We start from the raw sequence: 22,307 nt of genomic DNA, 5'->3' as shown, positions 1-22,307 counted from the left end.
TAAACTGTTAAGAACCAGTTTTAAAGCATACTAGCATGTCTTAAGTCGAGTAGATTATCTTAGAAGCTAACCTTGAAACGTGCCCCAACCAGTATATCAAGTAAATACTTAGTGTATTAAAAAATCATAAATAGCACGTAATTGCTATGGCTTCATAAAATATGCTTATGTATCCAATCAGGATCTTTCTTTTCAATATAAGGCACATAACAGCAAAAAAAAGTAAACAAAACAGAATGTTTGCTTTTTCTAATTAGAATAGAATAGAATAGAATAGAACAGAACAGAACAGAATAGAAATTCTTTATTGGCCAAGTGTGATTGGACACACAAGCAATTTGTCTTTGGTGCATTTGTGTACATAAGGGATTTGTATGTGCTGGGTAATTCTTTTATCGTTACAAGAAAAATCCCAATTTTTTATTTACAGAAAATATGAATTAAGAAAGTCTCAAAGGTGTTTTGCTAAGATTATCTGAAACCAGGCTGTTTTGCTCCTTTACCAGCTCTGCTGGATGTGTGCTGGGCGTGAGAGGTGACGGACAGGACTTATCAGGGTGGAGTCACATCCTTGAGCTTCTACAGCTCAGCCTGCAACACAATTAAAATGACCAAACAGGAACTTGCTGAGGGCTTTCCTAAAATCAGCTTTCAATCTCCGTTTGTATTTGGTTATGGACGCAATAATGAACTACCCTGAATTAATTCAAAACCATAAACCATCACAAATAATCTTGAATTGTTTAGATATGAAAATAATCTATTGTTACTAATTTATATGCAGAGGTTGGTGTGTTTTTTTAGTAATGGGAGTTACAGCATATGCCAGTCCAACTCATGAAAAGTGACTCTAGGGACGCAAACAACAATAAAAGGTATTCCTCAACTTACAATTATTAGTTGAATGACCAAAGTTACAATGTACAATAAGTTACCATTTAAAAAGTGATTCATATCCAGTTCTTACACTTACCACAGTCACAACATCCTTGCAAGTCATATGTCAAACTTTGAGTGCTTGGCAACTAGCATGCATTTATGATGACTGTAGCATCCTGGGATTGCATGATTGCCACTGGTGACCTTCCAGGGGGCTTAAGAGAAGCACAGTCAAAAGGGTAGCCAGATTTATTTATCTCAACAAATGTAGCAAAAATGTCATAAATTTGGCATGACTCACTTAGTGACTACATCACTTAGCAACTGAAGTCCCAGCCCCAATCAAAGTCATAAGCCGAAGACTATTTCCATAGAGTTATAAAGGAACATACAATCCAGATAGTGAATTAAGAAACACTCACAGATTAAAGTTTGACATTTTATCCGTGTGACTCCGCTCTTCAGTGGAAAGTCATTTACATACACCTGACCGTTCACATAAGTAATATTAAGAACAACCTAAAACAAAAAATTCCACAAAATATATATTGAATGTACAGGATCATAAAAAGAGAGTTTTATACATTTCAAAAGGTTGACCAAAGTTTTGTTTAATTTACACAATCACAATTATCAAAACAAGTCATAAACAGAAGAGATTCAAAATTAGTTACCATCCAAATATGCTGATAAATTTGCCATCATTGGGCTTTCACGCTCTAAAAGAATTAAAGGCCAGCCCATACTGACCCCTCACTCATTTGTTTTTCTTTTTGGTCCCTCTAAGTCAATGTGGTTTCCTGGTGGGTGCCTAGGCCAGAGGTTTTCAAACTTGGCAACTTTAAGACTTGTGGACTTCAATTCCCAGAATTCTTTAGCCAGCTGGAGAATTCTGGGAGTTGAAGTCCACAAGTCTTAAAGTTGCCAAGTTTGGGGACCTCTGGCCTAGGGCTAGGCAAATCCCTGCACAGTCATAACGGAACAATCAATCAGTGGAATGGCTTGCCTTCAGAAGTTGTGGATGCTCCATAGCTGGAGGCTTTTAAGAACAGACTGGACAGTCATTTGTCTGAAATGGGGCTCCTGTTCGAGCAGAGGGTTGGGCTGGATGATCTCCAAGGTCCCTTCCAGCTGTATAATTCTGTTGTCGTCTTCTTGGTAAGATTTCAGATGCACCGTGTCATTATCTTTTTCATAGGGCTGTGCCTAAGGGTAAGACTAGAAGTCCTCATCTCCTGATTTCTAGCCTGAGGCTTTAACCACTCCACCAAACTGCCTTGATCTATTACTGCATTGCCATTGATTTTAGTGACTTTGTATTAAAATATAACCTGTGAAGTACTGTATCTTTCTGTGGAAAAACTTGCAAAAGGAGCAAGAAGCAGAATATGTCACACTGATAGAGTCACTGAAATCTTAAAAAAATCTAATTTCTGGCTGTAACTTAGATACTCATGCCAGAGCTTCTCAGTTTTGCTTACCATCAGTTACAGTGGTACCTCTACTTACGAACTTAATTTGGTCCGTGACCAGGTTCTTAAGTAAAAAAGTTTGTAAGAAGAAGAATTTTTTTCCATAGGAATCAATGTAAAAGCAAATAATGCGTGCGATTGGGGAAACCACAAGGAAGGTGGAGGCCCTGTTTATTCCCAGGAGATTCCTAGAGAGGCCCCACGGAGGCTTCTCTCTGCCTTTTCTGGCCCTGTTTCCTCCCAGGAGATTCCTAGAGAGGCCCCACGGAGGCTTCTCTCTGCCTTTTCCGGCCCTGTTTCCTCCCAGGAGATTCCTAGAGAGGCCCCACGGAGGCTTCTCTCTGCCTTTTCCGGCCCTGTTTCCTCCCAGGAGATTCCTAGAGAGGCCCCACGGAGGCTTCTCCCTGCAGTTTCCAGTTACAGTTTCGGAGGCTCAGGTTTGTAAGTGGAAAATGGTTCTTGGGAAGAGGCAAAAAAATCTTGAACACCCGGTTCTTATCTAGAAAAGTTCATAAGTAGAGGTGTTCTTAGGTAGAGGTACTACTGTATCTAGTTTGGGTAATGAAACGTCTGCTAGAAAACAACCAGAGAGCACCAAGAACCCTCACTTTATTATTATTCTGTTAAGTTAAACCAGCCCTTTAACTCAGACTGGTACATTGGAGCTCTAACCAGCAATGTAAAAACCATGTCCTCAGTTTCTCCATAGACTCTTTTTTAAGCTAAGGGTTGGGAACTATGAACAGTATATCTTAGGAGCAGCCAGTGGAAAACAGCTAGGTCTGTTATCACCATCAACTGGGAGAAGCTGAACAAGGGTCCATATACTGTATTATCCACAGGACTTCATAATCTATCAGTTCGTAGTATAAAACTATATATTACTGACAATTATTATGGCTGAAAGCAACGCACATACAAAATACATTCATTCAGGCACACTGCTATGTATATAGAATAATGCCAATTAAGCACTAAATTTGGAACTCAACAAATAATATTCTAACTTTTATAATTTATTTATTTATTTATTAGATTTTTATGCCGCCCCTCTCCATATACTTGGGGCGGCTCACAACAACAACAAAGACAATGTAGGAACAAATCTAATAATTTAAAAAACACTAAAAACCCCATTATTAAAAGCAAACATACACACAAACATACCATGTATAAACTGTATAGGCCCAGGGGAGATGTCTCAGTTCCCCCATGCCTGACGGCAGAGATGGGTTTTAAGAACTTTACGAAAGGCAAGGAGGGTGGGGGCAGGTCTAATCTCCGGGAGGAGCTGGTTCCAGAGGGTCGGGGCTGCCACAGAGAAGGCTCTTCCCCTGGGTCCCACCAAATAATCCCATGGAAGGCAGTACAAACATAATTTATTGGAAGGAATTAAGTATCTCTATAACACTTAATCAACAACTGTACTACCATGTTTCCCTGAAAATAAGACCGGGTCTTACATTAATTTTTGCTCCAAAAGATGCGTTTTCCAGTTAGATCTAATTTTAGGGAAAATATGGTACTAAGTGCCCAACTAGCTGAAGAGCATAATTTAGTTTTATTTTGGTGGCTAGGCTTATATTACAAGCATTCTGAAAAATCATGCTGGGAGTTATTTTCTAATTGGGTCTTATATTTTGGGAAACACATAGTTAAAGTAACTAGAAAGACCCTTAAGCTGATTTTTTTTTTTTTGCTGATGAATCACAATAGCAAAAAGAAAAGACTTTTCTAAAGAAAGTAAAGGAAATGGAACATACAATACCTGTCTTTCCTGAATATCCCCAGTGGTCTCCAGTATATTTACTTTAATCTTGATGTTTTCCTGAAGTAACGAGAAAAAGAAAAAGAAAAAGAAAGAAATATTCAGTACAGTTTATAAACTAGGTGCTTAATTCAATTTTTAGTTTGTGAGACAGATTTGTTTCCACCCACAATGTGGTCTGTCAGGATCTAGCATTTCTAAAGTCTGTGTCTAAGTCAGTGTTTCCCAACCTTGGCAACTTGAAGATATCTGGACTTCAACTCCCAGAATTCCCCAGCCAGCATTCGCTGGCTGGGGAATTCTGGGAGTTGAAGTCCAAATATCTTCCAGTTGCCAAGGTTGGGAAACACCGGTCTAAGTAACCAGAGAAAAAAAAAAACTGAAGGAGGAACAGGTTCAGTGACCACAGAATAGTAGGGCCAGAGTTAGTACATATAACTATCAAGATCCCAAAATGTATTTTATACCTAATTGTGCATACTGTGCTGGGCATAAATACAAATTGTATAATAAGATTATTTTCTGTAATGAAATGGGAAAATGCAGAACAAAGGTAAGAATTATAAATGGAAACAGGACTACAGTAGTCCCTCACCTATCGCTGGTGTTACGTTCCAGACCTGGCCGCGATAGGTGAAATCCGCGATGGGGAATTTATCGACTGATAGTACTTATTTAAGTATTTATATTGTAATTTTTTGGTAAGTTTTCATTGTTTTAAGTGTTTATAAACCCTTCCCACACAGTATTTATTTTAGATACAGTATTTAAATACAGTATTTACAATTTTAGATTTTTTTTTTTTTTTAAAAACCTGCCGATCGAGTTCGGCGGGCTGTTTAAATCTGCCGATCGACTTTCTCAGAAACCCGCGATGAAGTGAAGCCGCAGTAGGTGAAGCGCGGTATAGCGAGGAACTACTGTACTACCATAAAACTACTGTAAGTTCAGTGGAAGGGGAAAATGTGACAAATAGGCTCAGAATAACTTTGTCTTAAATACAATAGCTGAAGAATTGTTTTCATATGCTTTCTATTATAATACTTTGCTAGCAATAAAGAATATTCCAAAACCAAAGTGTTTTTTAATTGTGATTGCGTACCACTATTGTGATTGCGTGACCATTTGCAGTCAAATTACACATACATTCTGGATTGAATTCTAAATAATAGAATAGAATAGAATTCTTTATTGGCCAAGTGTGATTGGACACACAAGGAATTTGTCTCTGGTGCATATGTTCTCAGCGTACATAAAAGAAAAGATACATTTGTCAATGAGAAGCAATGTTCATGTAAATCTTATATGACCCAACAGATATTCACTCTAATTGATGGCATCATCCTCATAATAGTTGCAATATGTGCAACCAAACATTTTACTATGTACAGTGTTCCCTCAATTTTCGCGGGTTCAAACTTCGCGAAAAGTCTATACCACGGTTTTTCAAAAATATTAATTAAAAAATACTTTGCAGGTTTTTTCCCTATACCATGGTTTTTCCAACCCAATGACATCATATGTCATCGCCAAACTTTCGTCTGCCTTTAATAAATATTTTTTTTAATAAACTTTAATAAATAAACATGGTGAGTAATAATCTAAATGGTTGCTAAGGGAATGGAAAATTGCAATTTAGGGGTTTAAAGTGTTAAGGGAAGGCTTGTGATACTGTTCATAGCTAAAAATAATATATTTACTTCCGCATCTCTACTTCGCGGAAATTCGACTTTCGCGGGCGGTCTCGGAACGCATCCCCCGCGAAAAGCGAGGGAACACTGTATATATTTGACTGAGCCACCTTCCTAAAAGAGACCTACTGCAATCAACAGGATTGAAATTCGATAGGTTATTAATGGGTTTCTCTGAGGTCTTGCTGTGCTGCTTTATTATGGAGAGAGGATGTATGTTCCTGTAAGGGATGAGCAAAGATAGCAGGGAGAGAAAGCCAAAAGAACATTATCTCTCAAGGATTGAACATCAAATCATTGCAGCTGCCCAGCTAGTACACGTACGCTCCTATATTGGACAGCAGCAATATTGGAAAATATTAAAGGCAGATGATTGCTTTAGTAACAATGTCAAAGTCATTGTTTCATATTGTTCTGGAATACACAATGGAAAATAATTCCTGTATTACCACGAGAGCCATATAGATATACAGTAATCCCTCGTTACTTCGCGATTCATCTTTTGCGAATTCGCTACTTCGCGGTTTTTCAAAGGGGGTTTAATTCCATTAAATCCATTGAAAATTTTAAATCTATTAAAAATTCATAAAATTCTTCTACAGCAGTATTTTTCAACCAGTGTGCCGCGGCACACTAGTGTGCCATGAGACATGGTCAGATGTGCCGTGGGGAAATTAAACATGGGTCCCCAAACTACCATTTCTGCCAGGATATCCCTTTTGTGTTCATCGAAACAGGCCCAGGTCTCACACTAAGTGAGTATAAATACATTTAGAAACTATATTATTAACTATATGTATAATATGTACTGTGTTACGAGTGTCATTTTGTGTCATTTTGGTTGTGGTATGCCCCAGGATTTTGTAAATGTAAAAAATGTGCCGCGTCTCAAAAAAGGTTGAAAATCACTGTTCTACAGTACTACTGTACTCTATTAAAGAAACTGGTAGGATATCACATGTAGTTCCAGCTAAGAAATATTATAGAATGACTGTTTAATGCAAAGGGTGGGTTTTAAAAGTCCAACTACTCGTTAAATACATAAAAAAATATATTTCCTCTACTTCACGGAAATTCGTTTTTCACGGGTGGTCTTGGAACGCATCCCCCGCGAAAAACGAGGGATCACTGTATAATAAAAACTGACTGACACTGTGCTGCCAGATGAAAAGCCCTTCTCAGAGAAACCACTGAGAATTTTTCAGAATACTAATCTGTGTATGACGTGACTAAATTAAGTAATGTAGAGGGCATAGTTGCCAACTCACCAAGCAGGAAAGGAAAATCCAAAATTGTATATAGAGCAGTGATGGCAAATCTTTTTTCCCCTCAGGTGCCAAAAGAGCGTGCATAAGTGTATCACACATGCGCAAATGACCACACCCATAATTCAATGCCTGGGGAAGGCAAAAGCAGCTTCCCCCACTCCCTGGAGGCCCTCTGGAGGCCAGAAACGGCCTGTTTCCCAACTTCTGGTGGGTCCAGTAGGCTTATGTTTCACCCTCCACAAGCTCCAAAGGCTTCCCTGGAGCAGGGGAAGGGTAAAAATGCCCTCCCCCATCCCCCTGGAGGCTCTCTGGAAGCCAAAAACGCCCTCCCAGATCCTGGCCGGCACACACACATGCATGTTGGATCTGAGCTAGGGCAACAGCTCAGAGCCAGCAGATATGGGTCCACATGCCACTTGTGGCACCCATGCCATAGGTTTGCCATCACTGATCTAGGGAAACAGAATTAGAATGGGAACAGGGAACATAAGAATTACAAACATGGAAATATCAACACAGTGGGAGATGAAATTAATCAACTACATATATATGTGTGCTCTCTCCACTTCTCTTCTCTCTATACAGCAATGACTGGATCTCAAAAGATCCCTCTGTTAATTAAAGTACTGCAGATGATTTAACAGTTATTGGTCTCATTTGAGAGGATGAATCTGAGTATAGACGGGAGGTGGATCAACTAGCTGGAACACTCTTGAACTAAACACCCTCAAAACCATAGAAATGTTGGTAGATTTTAGGAGAACCCCCCGTTACCACCTCATACAATACTAGATAACACAGTATCAACCTAGCGGCCTTCAAGTTTTTCCTGGCTTTTATCTGTGAAAGAGACCTTGCACCTCATTTTCTGTAATGACCAGTGGTGGTGGACCTAATGGGATGGGATCAGTTGTAGGAGGCTTGGCCGTTGTTGGTATGTCTGAGATGGGGATTGTAGAGATGGGTGGCAGTAGTTTTCTTTCAAACCTGCAGCAGAACATGTTTAGGTCATCTGCCAGTTGTTGGTTTCCTTCAGCATGGGAAGGAGGTTTGCTATAACCAGTGATGTTTTTAAGAGTTTTCCACGTTTGCTGGTTCATAAAACGTATCAGGAAAGACTTAATGAACTCAATCTGTATAGTCTGGAGGACAGAAGGAAAAGGGGGGACATGATCGAAACATTTAAATATGTTAAAGGGTTAAATAAGGTTCAGGAGGGAAGTGTTTTTAATAGGAAAGTGAACACAAGAACAAGGGGACACAATCTGAAGTTAGTTGGGAGAAAGATCAAAAGCAACATGAGAAAATATTTTACTGAAAGAGTAGTAGATCCTTGGAACAAACTTCCAGCAGACGTGGTTGGTAAATCCACAGTAACTGAATTTAAACATGCCTGGGATAAACATACTGTATATCCATCCTAAGATAAAACACAGGAAATAGTATAAGGGCAGACTAGATGGACCATGAGGTCTTTTTCTGCCGTCAGTCTTCTATGTTTCTATTTGTTGAGAACTGATTCCTTAGCTTTTCAGAGTACAGTATGTTCTTTTTGCTGCTCTGATCTCCCTTGTTAATACATTTCTGGCCTGATTATACAGCATTCTATAAGCTTTTCTATAGGCTTCCTCTTTGGTATGATGTAGTTGCTTAAGTTTAGCTATGAACCAAGGTTTATTGTAACTGTATATTCATAGGTTTCTGGTCAGCACATATAGATCTTCACAAAAACTGACATATGATGTTACAGTATCTGCGAGTTCATCCAAGTCTGCAGAGGTATCTTCGAAAACATTCCAATCAATGCAACCAAGGCAAACCTGTAACTTCAGCTTTGCCTCTTCAGTCCAAGTCCTCACTGACTTAATTGTTGGTTTCATGGTTTTAAGTCTTTGCCTATAAGCAGGTAGAAGGTGAGTCATGATCAGAGTGTTCTACAGCTGCTCGTGGTAAAGACCGATAAGCATCTATTTTCCGATAAGATAGTCCTTGACTTACAACAGTTCACTTAGTGACTATTCAAAGTTATAATGGCACTGAAAAATGTGACTTATCCCTGTTTTTCACACTTACAACCATTGCGACATTCCCACAGACATGATCAAAATTTAGATGCTTGATAGCTGACTCATATATACAATGGTTGCAGTGTCCTGCGATCATGTGATCACTTTTTGTGACCTTCTGACCAGCAAAGTCAATGGAGAAGTGAGAATAACTTAACAAGCATGTTATTAACTTAACAATTGCAGTGATTCACTTAATAACCGAGACAAGGAAGGTCATAAAATGGGGAAAAATTCAAAATTGAACAACTGTCTCACTTAGCAACAAAACCTTTGGGCACAATTACGGTGGTAAATCAAGAGCTACTTGTAGTAAGCCAGAAAGCAAGAGATATTGAGGGAGTATCTACAGAAATATAGCAAGCAAAAGAGGAAGATTCAATAAAAACCGTAACCAATAATGTCAAAAAATCAAAATGGCGAACAGATTGGAAGAAGTCTACATACCAGTGATGGTGAACCTTTTTTTCCTTGGGTGCCAAAAGTGTGAGCGTGTGCACTTTCGCGCAGGTGCAAGTGCCTACACCCATAATTCAATGCCTGGGGAGGGCAAAAACAGCTTCCCCTGTCCCCCGGAAGCCCTCTGGAGGAGAGAAACAGACTATTTCCCAACTTCTAGTGGGCCGGGTAGGCTCATGTTTCAAGCTCCAAAGACTTCCCTGGAGCTGAGGGAGGGTAAAAACCCCATCCCTCCGGAGGCTCTCTGGAAGCCAAAATCGCCCTCCCAGAGTGTCTGTGCGAGCCAAAAATCAGCTGACTGGCACACACATGCACATTGGAGCTGAGCCAGGGCAACATCTCGCATACCAACAGATATGGCTCCGCATGCCACCTGTGGCACCCGTGCTATAGGTTCACCATTATTGCTATATACCTACAACAAAAAAGAAACTTAATAGGGTGTGCAAACTATTACATTTAATTTCACATGTTAGCAAAATAATACTTGCCATCATCCAACACAGGGTAGAATCTTACATGGGAAGGGAGATACAAAATGTTCCATCTCATTTTAGACAGGCCAAGGAACGAGAAAAATGATTGCTGATGCATTATTGGATTTTTTAAAAAAAAAAAAAAGTCATGTAGTCAATAGTTTTTCCTACGATACTCCATGAAACTTTGACTGTGAAGAAGCAGGCTAGCAAGAATACTGGCACTTGAATATTGATGTATAGAGGAGACTCCCAAAATTACTCTGGATAACCAAAAGAACAAATGTATAGGTTTATATTGGGGCGGGGACTTCTAATAGTATGACTGACTGTACTTTTATGGTTCTATGATTTTGTGCATGCATGATTACTGTAAGTAGAACAGCTGCTCCCCAAAGACCAAGACCATGGAAGATTATTATTTATTTGTATTTTTTTAACTATGTTCAAATATACAGTATTTACAGGAATTGGGGAGAAAGCAGAATTATTTACAGCACTGTTTCCAAACTTGCCCGTTTTTTCTTCTCTCCTGTTTCCCGAAAATCTTACATTTTCTCTTTCTGCTTTCCACAAATATTTGCCAGCAAACATTCACTTCACTGCTTAACAGCCAACTCCCTTCTTTTTCCTCATCCCTCTCCCACAGCTTTTCAAGGAGAGAGAGAGAGCAAGAGAGAAAGAGTGAGAGAGAATTAGCTGATTTACTTTGTGGTGCACTTAAAAGTGTTTCTTCCAGCTTTTTCTGACCTTGACAGTCATCAACCTGCATTAATGTTGCATGATGCATCTCCCACTGGGTCTTCTGCTCAACCTATCCTGCTCTGAGGCTTCCTCCAGGTGTCCTTTTACAGGTAGCCCTCCATCTGCCTCTGCCTCCATCTACTTTGGGCCTGGGGTAAAGCACTTTCATCTCTCTGGTTTTACATTTCTTCTCCCTCGCCTGTATCTAATATCTTCATCCTTCTGGGGCCAGAGAATAGAAACTGCCTGTTTCCAATGTTCCAGCACACACATCTCTCTCCAGCTATCCACTTCCCACACAGTGACTCCAAAGACACGTATTATTTCAATGTTCAGCCTGGCACAGACAATATTTCTCCATCTTTCTTCATTCTGTCTCTCTGCCTTTTATGGCCCAAACTGACAATATCTCCCCCAACCATCGAACACTGAGGCTCTCGCAGCAGCAATCTTAAGAAATAGGTGTTGCTTCATCTTTTTCTATAACCATTTCTGCAAACAAAAATCTCTACCATAATGAAAAGGAAAGGAAAAAGAAAACCATAGCCAGAAGATGGAAAGTAGGGAGCCGATTCTGAGCAGAGATTAATTCTGTAAAAAAAAAAGTAAAGCAGGACTTTCTCCTCAGCTTTCACTACGATTCGGACCATCCCCAAACAATCTGACACATTTTACATATATGACTTTTGATCATCACTTTTTAGGGAAAAATACTTGAGCCTACTACCGGTAGTGTGTGTGTGTGTGTGTGTGTTTGTGTACTGAGTCGTGGGACCGTTCATTCTAGCTAAATTGTCATTCCAAGGAAAATAAAGTATTAGTTTGAACATAAAACTATGGAGGAAAGTGCTAGAAGATGGGAAGAAAAATAACAATGAGCCTCAATCCTACCAAAGGTAACATCCTGAGCTCAGCTCCAGTCAGGCTCCGCTTTTGGTAGTGGGACCAAATCATAAAATAAGGTTTTCTTTTTTTTCCTCCTTTTTTTTCTTATTCCCTTTAGTTGTGTCTTATTCTTGGAGATTGCCTGAACAAGTCCCTGCAGTTCTTAAAAAGTGATTTGATATTGCCTCTTAGGCCTGGTTGAAGATCACACGGCTAGCTTTAGGCTATGGACCGAGTAGAACGCCTGAGTCGCGTGGTTTCTAGTTTGATGCCTTAACCACTAGACCAGTGGTGAGATTAAAAAAAAAATACTACCAGTTCTGTGGGTATGGTTTGGTAGGCATGGCAGGGGAAGGATACTGCAAAATCTCCATTCCCTCCCCACTCCAAAATCCCCATTTCCTCCTGATCAGCTGGAACTGGAGAGGCAGAAAATAGATTGGAACCACTCAAAAAATTCCACTACCAGTTCTCCAGAACTGCTCAGAACTTGCTGAAACCCACCTCTGCACTAGACCAAATTCTTCCTCAAATCAAGGTCATTTTTTAAAAAGGGTTGTGCATATAGCTTCATAATTTGCACAGGTGCATTTAATTTTCCACTCTTAGAAATCAAATTTACAATTGTTTGTACATTTTCTAGCTAGGAAGTCTCCAACCTTGGCAACTTTAAGACTTGTGGACTTCAACTCCCAGAATTCCTCAGCCAGGAAAGTTGGCTGAGTAATTCTGGGAGTTGAAGTCCACAAGTCTTAAAGTTGCCAAGGTTGGAGACCCCTGTTCTAGCTTATACACGTATTTTTTTTAAACTTTGCTTTATTTGGTAGGAAAATAAATGTTCTAAATAATTTCTAACATGACCAACACTTGTAAAGTGGCTGCATGTATTAGGGCAACACAATCTTGCTTGCTTAATAGTGTAATAGGTAATTACACTATTAAACTTTCAGCTGCAATCTTATTAATTTTACCACATTTCTCTCGGAGAATTTAAAAAGCCTATGGTATACATGAGACAAAACATAAGCACTGATTTGGATTTGGATCTGAAACTTTCTTGCCTTAATCAGTAAATACCACATTATCTTCTTTTTTACAATGACTATTAAACTCTTCTCTTTTGTTGCTTCCCAATATCCCTTGTGTTGCCAAATACTGTATACACTGCTCAAAAAAGTAAAGGGAACACTTAAACAACGCAATATAACTCCCAAGTAAATCAAACTTCTGTGAAATCAAACTGCCCACTTAGGAAGTTACACTGATTGACAATCAATTGCACATGCCGTTGTGCACATTCAACTTTGTACAGAACAAAGTATTCAATGAGAATATTTCATTCATTCAGATCTAGGATGTGTTATTTGAGTATTCCCTTTATTTTTTTGAGCAGATATATTATCTATATTGTATGACACAGCGGAAGTATTTCCTTAGTACAAGAGTCTGCACAAAGATTTGGCAGTTGTGAAGCACATTTCATCATAGAAAAAAGTTCATATTGCGTAAATATTTGGAAAGACCACAGGAATTGTGCAATAGTGGACTTTCATGACAATTACATGAATCAATTCACTGCACATATTTTTTTCCTCTTTTTATATTTTTAACTTGTCCTATTAACAACCAGCTCAAGTTCCGTTCTAACAATAGTTGCCTTCTGAAAAGAAATTATACCAGGTGGTTTGGTGAACAAATGAATCAATCAGATATTTGGAGCCTTCACATTTGGGAAAGGCAAATTACGGTAGATGCATTTGTCATTAGTGAGCAGAAGTATCCTCATCTGACTGAAACAAGAGATCTAATTCTCATTTACTACAAAATGAATAACTCAGGCATGAAATGAATACAATGCCTAGAAGATATGAATCAGTAGATGCAGAGAAAAATTCCTGCCAGTCATTTTAGGGAGAGATTAACCTACTATTCTCCAGCAACTTCTGAAATCTTTGGATAAACTAACTGAATAAACTTGAGTAAAACAATAAGGAAAAGAACCAAATACATTGGAAGAAATGGAAGTACAAAAATCCTTCAGCATGAGGTTGTCTCCTGATGTCTTCAAATCATCTCCATGTCATTTTCTTGGCAACAATCTGAAAGAGGTTTTCATTGTCTTCCTTTAGCATAGTTTTTGATTATCCCAATCTAGTCTAACGTTCTGGTATATCTTGGACATTTTCCATCCAATAATAACCAGGCCCCAGCCTGCCAACAGATCCTGTCACCTTTGAAGAATGAGGTAAAGTTGCTATCTTTTCATTTGTTGGCCGAGTGGAGGAGTGAAGGAAAATCCTTCAGCATTGAGCTTGACTCTTGATGCCTTCAAAACACATCCATATAGTTCTCTTGGCAACAGTCTAGAAGCAGTGTTTCATTGCCTTCCTTCAGCATACTCTATTTTTATGTTGAGTGTCTTCTACATATTCATTCTCTGAGGTTGAAGGGAAAGGAAAGGAGGGAGACAGGCAGAAGAATCCCAACATTGTCTTTTATTTAATTTCTTGCAGATAATCATCCTTTTTTGCATGTAATTATCATCTTTTCTGCATGTAATCATCTTTTCTGTAGTGAAGAAAATCACTCAGGGCAAAGAACTGGGTCAGGACTAAGGATGTAGGGAGTTTTTCAAGAATGATCCTCAAATTCATATTTCTGCCCTACTGCTGTAAAACACAGAGGACCTCCCATATAGCTTGGCTTTGAAAAACAGCCTACAGATATGAAAGCAAGGCTAATAATCAAGGACTAGCTCAGCTAAGTAAATACAGACCTGTAATCTTTGTTTTGACAGCTCTCCATAAAGGCAATTCTTTTTTATCCTCCATGGTAAACCAGAAGTAAAATTAAGCAACTTTAATTGTTTTATGTCTGCGATAGAGTTTGTGGGCTCTTTAATCAATTAACATTATCATGATACTTAACCGCATCAAATATTTAGAAATTTCTAAAACCACTACTACTACCTCAAACTAAGACAAATATAAATATTGCTCTTAGCCATGGCACTAGGACAGTGGTCTTCAAACTTGGCAACTTGAAGACGTGTGGACTTCAACTCCCAGGGAGTTTTCAAGTTGCCAAGTTTGTGGACCCCTGCACTAGGATAACAAATGCATCACGATGCCCGAAGTTTTAAATTCACATTTGACAAGGACATAAATACGGAAACAGACTTCTTCAGAACATGCTGTTCTTTTCATAAAGAGAGGTTTAGTAATCAGTCGCCCAAATCAAATTGCATGACTTACAAAGATTCAAATCTAAATAGGATAGCAACTTATATATCCAAATGGACAAGATGCTCATCCATCCTGTTCCAAGAGGACAGGCCTTGACATCTAAGGGGCAGGTGGCTGACATTCAAGGCATAACCCAAGGCCTGGATCACAATAGTCGTTTGTGAAACCATTAACTCACAAGTCACTTCTTCCAAACAGAGGGGAAAAGAAGAATTCCCGTAGACGAACTGCAACAATTCTTAACCTCAATTTTGCAAACGGACAAGGCAGACAAGCCACCAGCAGGACACCACTGCGTGTCCTTCCTTTAGTAGATCTCGCTTCTAAACAAATCACCATGACCCCAATACTCATACAACAGCTTCCCCATTTAGGGCTTTGGAGGGAGATGCCGATTTTCCCCCCCTCTTTTTTTCCCCCCTGCCCTGCAACCCCGCGCACAGACACGTTTTCGGGGCCAGAAGCGTGAGGGCTTCCCAGGAAACTTTCCCCTTTGCCTACCTGGCTTACCACCCGGGTGAAGGCGGCCGTCGGACTCGGGGCGAAAAGGCTCGGAGGAGGCAGCAGCAGGAGCCCCGCCATGAGCCCGAGCAACTCGCGTGGCCCCAGCGCTGCCTCCATCTTGGGAACTGCGCATTAAAACTAAGTGAAACATCAACAAAGCAGGAGGAGGAGGCGACGCTCCGAAGCTGGGAGGAGTCCGTCGGGCCCAGGAGGAGGAAATAGCCGGGAAGGATGCGATACAGAAGCCGAGACGAGCCGCTTGCAGGGTTGGAGCGGGGGCGGGGGCACGGAAAAGGCGGCGTAGTAGTGATTTCCCTTCGGTGGACGCCTCTGAAGAGTAGAAGGCGAGGAAATCAAGGCGGGAGGACGAGCGTCCTCCGCATCCCAACCCGGCTCCGACCAAATGCAAAAAAGCTTTCTGGCCTTAAAACAGCGCGCGTCACAATAAGGCCCTTTTCGTTTAGTTCAGTGTTTCCCAACCTTGGCAACTTGAAGATATTGGGACTTCAACTCCCAGAATTCCCCAGCCAGCGAATGCTGGCTGGGGAATTCTGGGAGTTGAAGTCCAAATATCTTCAAGTTGCCAAGGTTGGGAAACACTGGTAGTTGATGAACCAATGACAGTTCCCCCGGGCAGCTCCTGAAGCTGAAGAGGGAATAAACAAAAACTTGGTAGTTAATTACAAAATAAAAAAATAAGAACGTGAATGCTGGACTGTGCAACAATGAGCAGACTTCCTTAGAATTGCAGAACCATCAAGAAAACTAATTTTTTACTGTATGGGGAAAATGTTATAGAATAGAATTCTTTATTCTTTATTGGCCAAGTGTGATTGCACACTTGCACATATGCTCTCAGTGTAAGTAAAAGAAAAAGATACATTTGTCAAGAATCATGAGGTACAACACTTAATAATTGTCATAGGGGTCAAATAAGCAATGAGGAAACAATATGAATAAAAATCTTAAGGATACAAGCGACAAGTTACAGTCATACAGTCCTAAGTGGGAAGAAATGGGTGATATGAATGTTGGGGAAAAAACTAGTAAAAAATCAATATTAGATTTAATATTGGATTTGTATTTTGTATTGTCTGTTGTGAGCCGCTCCGAGTCCTCGGAGAGTGGGGGCACACAAATCTAATAAATAATAATAATAGTAGTAGTAGTAGTAATAATAATAGTGCAGACTTAGTAAATAGTTTGACAGTGTTGAGGGAATTATTTGTTTAGCAGAGTGATGGCATTCAAGAAAAAAAATGTCCCTGTGTCTAGTTGTCTTGGTGTGCAGTGCTCTGTAGCAACGTTTTGAGGGTAGGGTTAGAGTTTGTGTCCAGGATGCGAGGGGTCAGTAAATATTTTCACAGCCCTCTTTTTGACTCCTGCAGTATACAGGTCTTCAATGGAAGGCAGGTTGGCAGCAATTGTTTTTTCTGCAGTTCTGATTATCCTCTGAAGTCTGTCAGTCTTGTTGCGTTGCAGAACCAAACCAGACAGTTACAGAGGTGCAGATGACAGACTCAATAATTCCTCTGTAGAAATGTATAATTGGCTCGAAAGGAAAAAAATAAAATAAAAACAATCTTATAAAATTGCAAATACCAATATAATGGTAAATATAATTATATATATAAAAAAAGAAATAGAGTGGCTTGAATTCATAAAGATTATAAACCGAAGACAGAATTGTAAAAGGTCAATATGCTTATGTGCGATAACTTTGCTTCTGTACTTTTGTTTTAAAAATTGAATAAAAATTATTAAAAATCAAAATAAAATTCGTACTAAGGCCAATCCATGAGAGACAAAACAGTACTGTACTACACTTTTACAACTTTCTATGGCGATTCAGAGTCATCCAGGTCATGGTTATCCCAAAGGTGCTTTTCCTTGAAGTTGCCTCTTGAAAAAGCACCTTTGACTTTCCCAAGAATTCAGCACTGGGCACTATTTGCTCCAGTAGTGCGTTGCTACTGGTACGATAGAGCAGTGTTTCCCAACCTTGGCCACTTGAAGATATCTGGACTTCAACTCCCAGAATTCCCCAGCCAGCATTCCCTGGCTGGGGAATTCTGGGAGTTGAAGTCCAAATATCTTCAAGTGGCCAAGGTTGGGAAACACTGCGATAGAGGACAGCGCATTGATAGCAAACGGTGTGCTGCGTGCGCAGCTTTGGCTCTTTTGCGTGTACGCATGTCCCAGTGTATGTTTGTTTTGTGCAAATGTGCAGAAGCAAAATCTTGTTAGTGGGTGTGCACACGTGACATTTCAGTTATTTTTTGCTTCTGCGCATTGTCACCAAAATCACCCGCGTATGGGCATCCTCCCCTCACGAGATTTCAGCACGTTTTTGCTTCCTGTGGATGTGCAGAAGCAAAAACGCTGGTACGCTTGTGCACATAAGAGAACTGAAGTGCACAGTAGCAGCAGTAATGACAATCCACCCCTGGTTTGCTCCCCCACTGCAAGTGAGCCTCACCAGATTCTCCCCCCAACTTTGTTTTAAAAAATCCTTGATAAAAATTTCTTAAAACTCAAGATCTTGTTTATCATCAAGTAATTATTGACATGCTCCCTGCTGTTCTCATTTGGGTGCAGTTTTGCATGTTTGGTTCAAAATACTGTATAGGAGCTCATAAAAACAACCTTCCCTTTTTGTGTAGTGAGGCCAACCTCAATTCAGGGGTGGGTTCTTCCGAGTTTGGATCAGATTGCCTGAACTAGTAGCGGCCCATTGGTGGTGTCACAAGAGCATCAGAGATGTGGTTCAGTCGGTGCCAGCTCCTGGGCGCCACCACCTTTTTTTCTGAATTTTTTTTTGTTTGAAAGTTTTTTCCTCTGCTGCTGGGTCCTCCTGCCCACCCCAGGTTTATACTTACCTTTATTCCTTCACCGGAAGCACAGCTGATCATCTCCTCAGCTGTGTGTCGGGCTGAGTCTAGCCACTGATCATATGTGGAAGCAGAATTGCACAAGGGGACAAACACGCAAGCAGAGCAAGTGCATGCATGCAAAATGTCACAATGCGAACCGGTGGCAAAGGTAAGGGGAACCCACCCTTGCTTCAATTATGTTCTATACCAGTGATGGCGAACCTTTTTTTCCTTGGGTGCCGAAAGAGCATTGCTGAGCACTATCAGGCATGTGCAAGTGCCCACACCCATAATTCAATGCCTGGGGAGGGCTAAAACAGCTTCCCCTGTTCCCCGGAGGCCCTCTGGAGGCTGGAAATGGCCTGTTTCCCAACTTCTGGTGGGCCCAGTAGGTTCGTGTTTCACCCTCCCCAGGCTCCAAAGGCTTCCCTAGAGCTGGGAGAGGGTAAAAGTGCCCTCCTCCATCCCCCCCAGAGGCTCTCTGGAAGCCAAAACACCCTTCTAGAGTCTCTGTGCAAGCCAAAAATCAGCTGGCCGGCACACACAGGCATGCTGGAAGTGAGCTAGGGCAACAACTCGCGTGCCAGCAGATATGACTCTGCGTACCACCTGGGGCACCCGTGCCATAGGTTTGCCATCATTGTTCTATACAGTACATATAGTTTTGTTTAGTTTGGTTTTTTAAAATATCAAATTGGCCTTTGCAAGATGGCTGGAACACTAACAAAAGAGGACTGTAGACAGCAGCAATTTGCAAATGAACTGGCAGAGCTTCCTGTATATTTCTCTCCCTCAGAGGTGACTAAATCTGCCGTGATGGACAGAGGTAAACCATCTATTTACCTGGCAACTCAAGAGGAAAGAATGATAAAAAGCAAACAAGAGATAGGGGGAAGAGCTGAACTGCATCCTCTTGAGTTATGAATTGCCTTTCACGTCTACTATCGGTACTGTGATAGCCTTTAATTGAATAATCACTGATCAGAAGAATATTTTCTAGGGCTGTTGTCAAGAGTCTCCTGTTCAGTTCCAAGCATCTGAAATGATTTGTGGCCTATTTAGAAAAAAATCTCAATCCTTGAAGTCACTGAGTCATTACTGAGTAAATGGGAGATTGATCGGACACACTACAGTACTGTATATGGAAGCTTCTAGACTCTCAGAGAGGAAATGGAACTACTTTAATGTATGATACATATAAGAGGATGCTGTGATTTAATCATGGCTTATTCAATAAACCATAAATGGATGGTTTTGCACAACACACTAAGCCTTTCTGATTGCTGGTGGGACTATTTGTTGTGCCACTGCTACTCAAACACTGGATTTTTTTTGTTTTTAATAGAGAGATGATACTATGATATGCCAAATGCTAAATGAGTATTTAAACCATATTTTTCTTTAAACATCTCTAGAGTTATGCAAGTTAAGGAACTTTTAGAGATTTCCCAATTTAAATAGTTAGAAAAAAGAATAACCAAAAGGTTATGAAGAATGAAATTGATCCTGGTGAAGAAAATAATGTTTAAAAAAGATCAGCATTCTACTGCGGAATAATGTCTTTTATCTGTTTATTCTTAGTGAATCATGCTCAAAGGTAGGCTATTTTCTTAAATATGGATCTTTAGGCAATGAAAAAAAAAGTATCTTGAGTAAAAAATTAATTCTGAACCTGTTTTCATAATCATTAAATCAAGAGGTTACGGTAATCAAGGCTGACAAGGCATGCATAATTTAACCGTGTTTTATTTTCTTGTTTGCTTGTTTAAGATCTCTGCACATGAAAGAAAACTACATGTTCTCAGCAGGGGTGCGTTCTAACTAGGGGTGCGTTCCTTCCAGTTTGGACTGGATCTCCCGAACTGGTAGTGACCCGCTGGTGATGTCATGGATCTGGTTTGGTCGGAAACCGGTTTGTAAGCATCGCCATTTTTTATTATTTTTTATTTTTTGTGAATTTTTCTCTATTTGGATGGCATCTCCTCTTCTGCTGCTTGAAAAAGGGCTTTCCCACCCACCCTTGGATTAACATTGACCTTTATTTCTTCGCCTGAAGCACAGCTGATCAGCTCCTTAGCTGTGTTTCAGACTGATTCCTGCTACTGAGCATGTGCAGAAGCCAAATTGCACGAGGAGATACCTGCATGAAATGTCACAATGCAAACCGGTGGCGAAGGTAAGTGGAACCCATCTCTGGTTCTAACTTACCTTGCTGCTGGTTCGCTTCCTCCTGAGCCACGTGGCTGCTGGTGCATTCCATGCCGCATAGCTGTGAGACAAAACGGAGTGCCGAAAACTCAGCTTCTGCACATGCACAGAAGAAAAGCCCAGCAAAAAGTTTTTTAAAAAATTAAAAAAGAAAATTTAAATAAATGATGGTGTCGACCATGGACTGGCACTGACAGAACTGGCTCCATGATGTCACCACAGGTTTACTATTGGTTCTATAGAACTCAGCATAATATTCTTTCTAAATAGTTTCTTAGGTTTATCTATGCAAAAAGTCAACATCTGCAGCCTTTAAAAAGCCCACAAAAAATCTGTATTAATTGACACAGAAAGCCAATTGTTTGGAAGAAAAGAAAGAGGATTTCTGAAGTCAACTGTCTTCAGAATTGCAAAAATAAGCTAATCCTCAGAGCTCCCAGACAGATTAAATTTGCCTGCTGTCCTGGTAAAAGTACAACTGACTGGTGAACAGAAATTAAGGTAGCCTCCAAGCAAGCAGGCAAATCTTCAGATGTTTGTTTGGTCAAACTGCCAAATAGCACCTCTTTGGTGAAGTGTTTAAGGGAGGAGGCTAGAAACTAGACACTGTGATCACAAAAAGCTGGCTATCTTTTCTTTCTTTCTCTTTCTCCCTCCTTCCCTCTCTCTCAGCCCAACTCATGGCACAGGATCACTATTGCGGCAAAAATAGGAGGAAGAAGGTGTATGTATTATGTATATTTGCCACCTTGAATTATTTATAAAAATAATAAAGGCAAGATTTTTAAAAAGCCAGTTCTTCGGGAGTTGGGCAGCATATAAGTTCAAATCAATCAATCAATCAATCCCTTTTAAAATGTGGGCTTCTTTTTTCCACTTATGGTGGACGTGCACTAAAACAAGAACTATTGGAATACGATAGGGAAATGGTTAACAGAAATTCTAAAGGAGAAAATAGAGAAAAAGCCATATTTTTTTCTATTAGAGATTTTTAACAAAGCATATAAAAAAGAAGATAAATACTTGATTACCCATATTCTAACACCAGCTAGGATAACATATGCCCAACTATGGAAAAGCAAGGAGCTACCAAGAGAAGAAATGATAATTTTAAAAATTATGGAATGTGCCAAGATGGATATGTTAACCAAAAAATTAGAAGGGAAAGAGGAAACTTATTATTGTAGAGTTTGGGATAAATTCTACAATTGGTTAAAACAAAGAAATAGCTTATTAAGGGAAATAAAATGCAAGGTTCAAAAGATCAATAATCAATGTTTCTCTTTTTAATTGGAATTAGATTTTTCGATGTCTTTTCTTCTTTTCTTTTGAATTTTTTTTTCTTATGAAATGTACAATATTCACAGTAAATATAGACAAAAATGTTCTCAATTAATTTAAAAATGTATACAGTTCCTTATGTGCTTCCGATGAAAATTGGGATGTAAATCATCCCGGATGTGTGTGTTTTTCTTTTATGTTTGTGTATTTCTATGTGTTTTGTTTTAAATAAAAAAAATTAAATGTGGGCTTCCTGTATTTATAGCAAGTACAGTACAGTAGCTAGGCAAGTAAATTTAGAAAGTTGAGTCGTCAGGAAACCAGATGGTTCGAGACCGGCTGCCTTCCCACAGCCGGACTGTGCAAGCGCTGTCGCTGCCAAAGCTCACATTTAAAAAAAAAACCTTTCCCCGCCTTCTCGTAATCGCGCTCACTTCCGGCTTACGGGATTCCTCCAGTAAGATGTCCAAACTCATTTTCTTTTGAAA

At 39.9% G+C, this 22,307-nt stretch overlaps 1 protein-coding gene across 1 annotated transcript in view; it reads right to left on the bottom strand.

Moving 5' to 3' along the window:
• GINM1 (glycosylated integral membrane protein 1) overlaps positions 1 to 15,858 on the bottom strand; it is a 29,733-nt gene extending 13,875 nt beyond the window's left edge. The window contains exons 1-3 of the mRNA XM_070733696.1: positions 15,455 to 15,858; positions 4,120 to 4,179; positions 1,302 to 1,398 (exon numbers count right to left, since the gene is read on the bottom strand). Of these exons, the coding sequence (XP_070589797.1) occupies positions 1,302 to 1,398; positions 4,120 to 4,179; positions 15,455 to 15,574 (277 nt within the window). The 5' untranslated portion in view covers positions 15,575 to 15,858. The remainder of the gene's footprint in view (positions 1 to 1,301; positions 1,399 to 4,119; positions 4,180 to 15,454) is intronic.
• Between the last annotated feature and the right edge of the window lie 6,449 nt (positions 15,859 to 22,307).

The sequence above is a fragment of the Erythrolamprus reginae genome, chromosome 1, assembly GCF_031021105.1.
Source record: "Erythrolamprus reginae isolate rEryReg1 chromosome 1, rEryReg1.hap1, whole genome shotgun sequence".
NCBI classification, from domain to species: Eukaryota; Metazoa; Chordata; class Lepidosauria; order Squamata; family Dipsadidae; genus Erythrolamprus; species Erythrolamprus reginae.
Note: the sequence above shows the minus strand (reverse complement) of the source record. Positions and strands in the feature narration are given on the sequence as shown.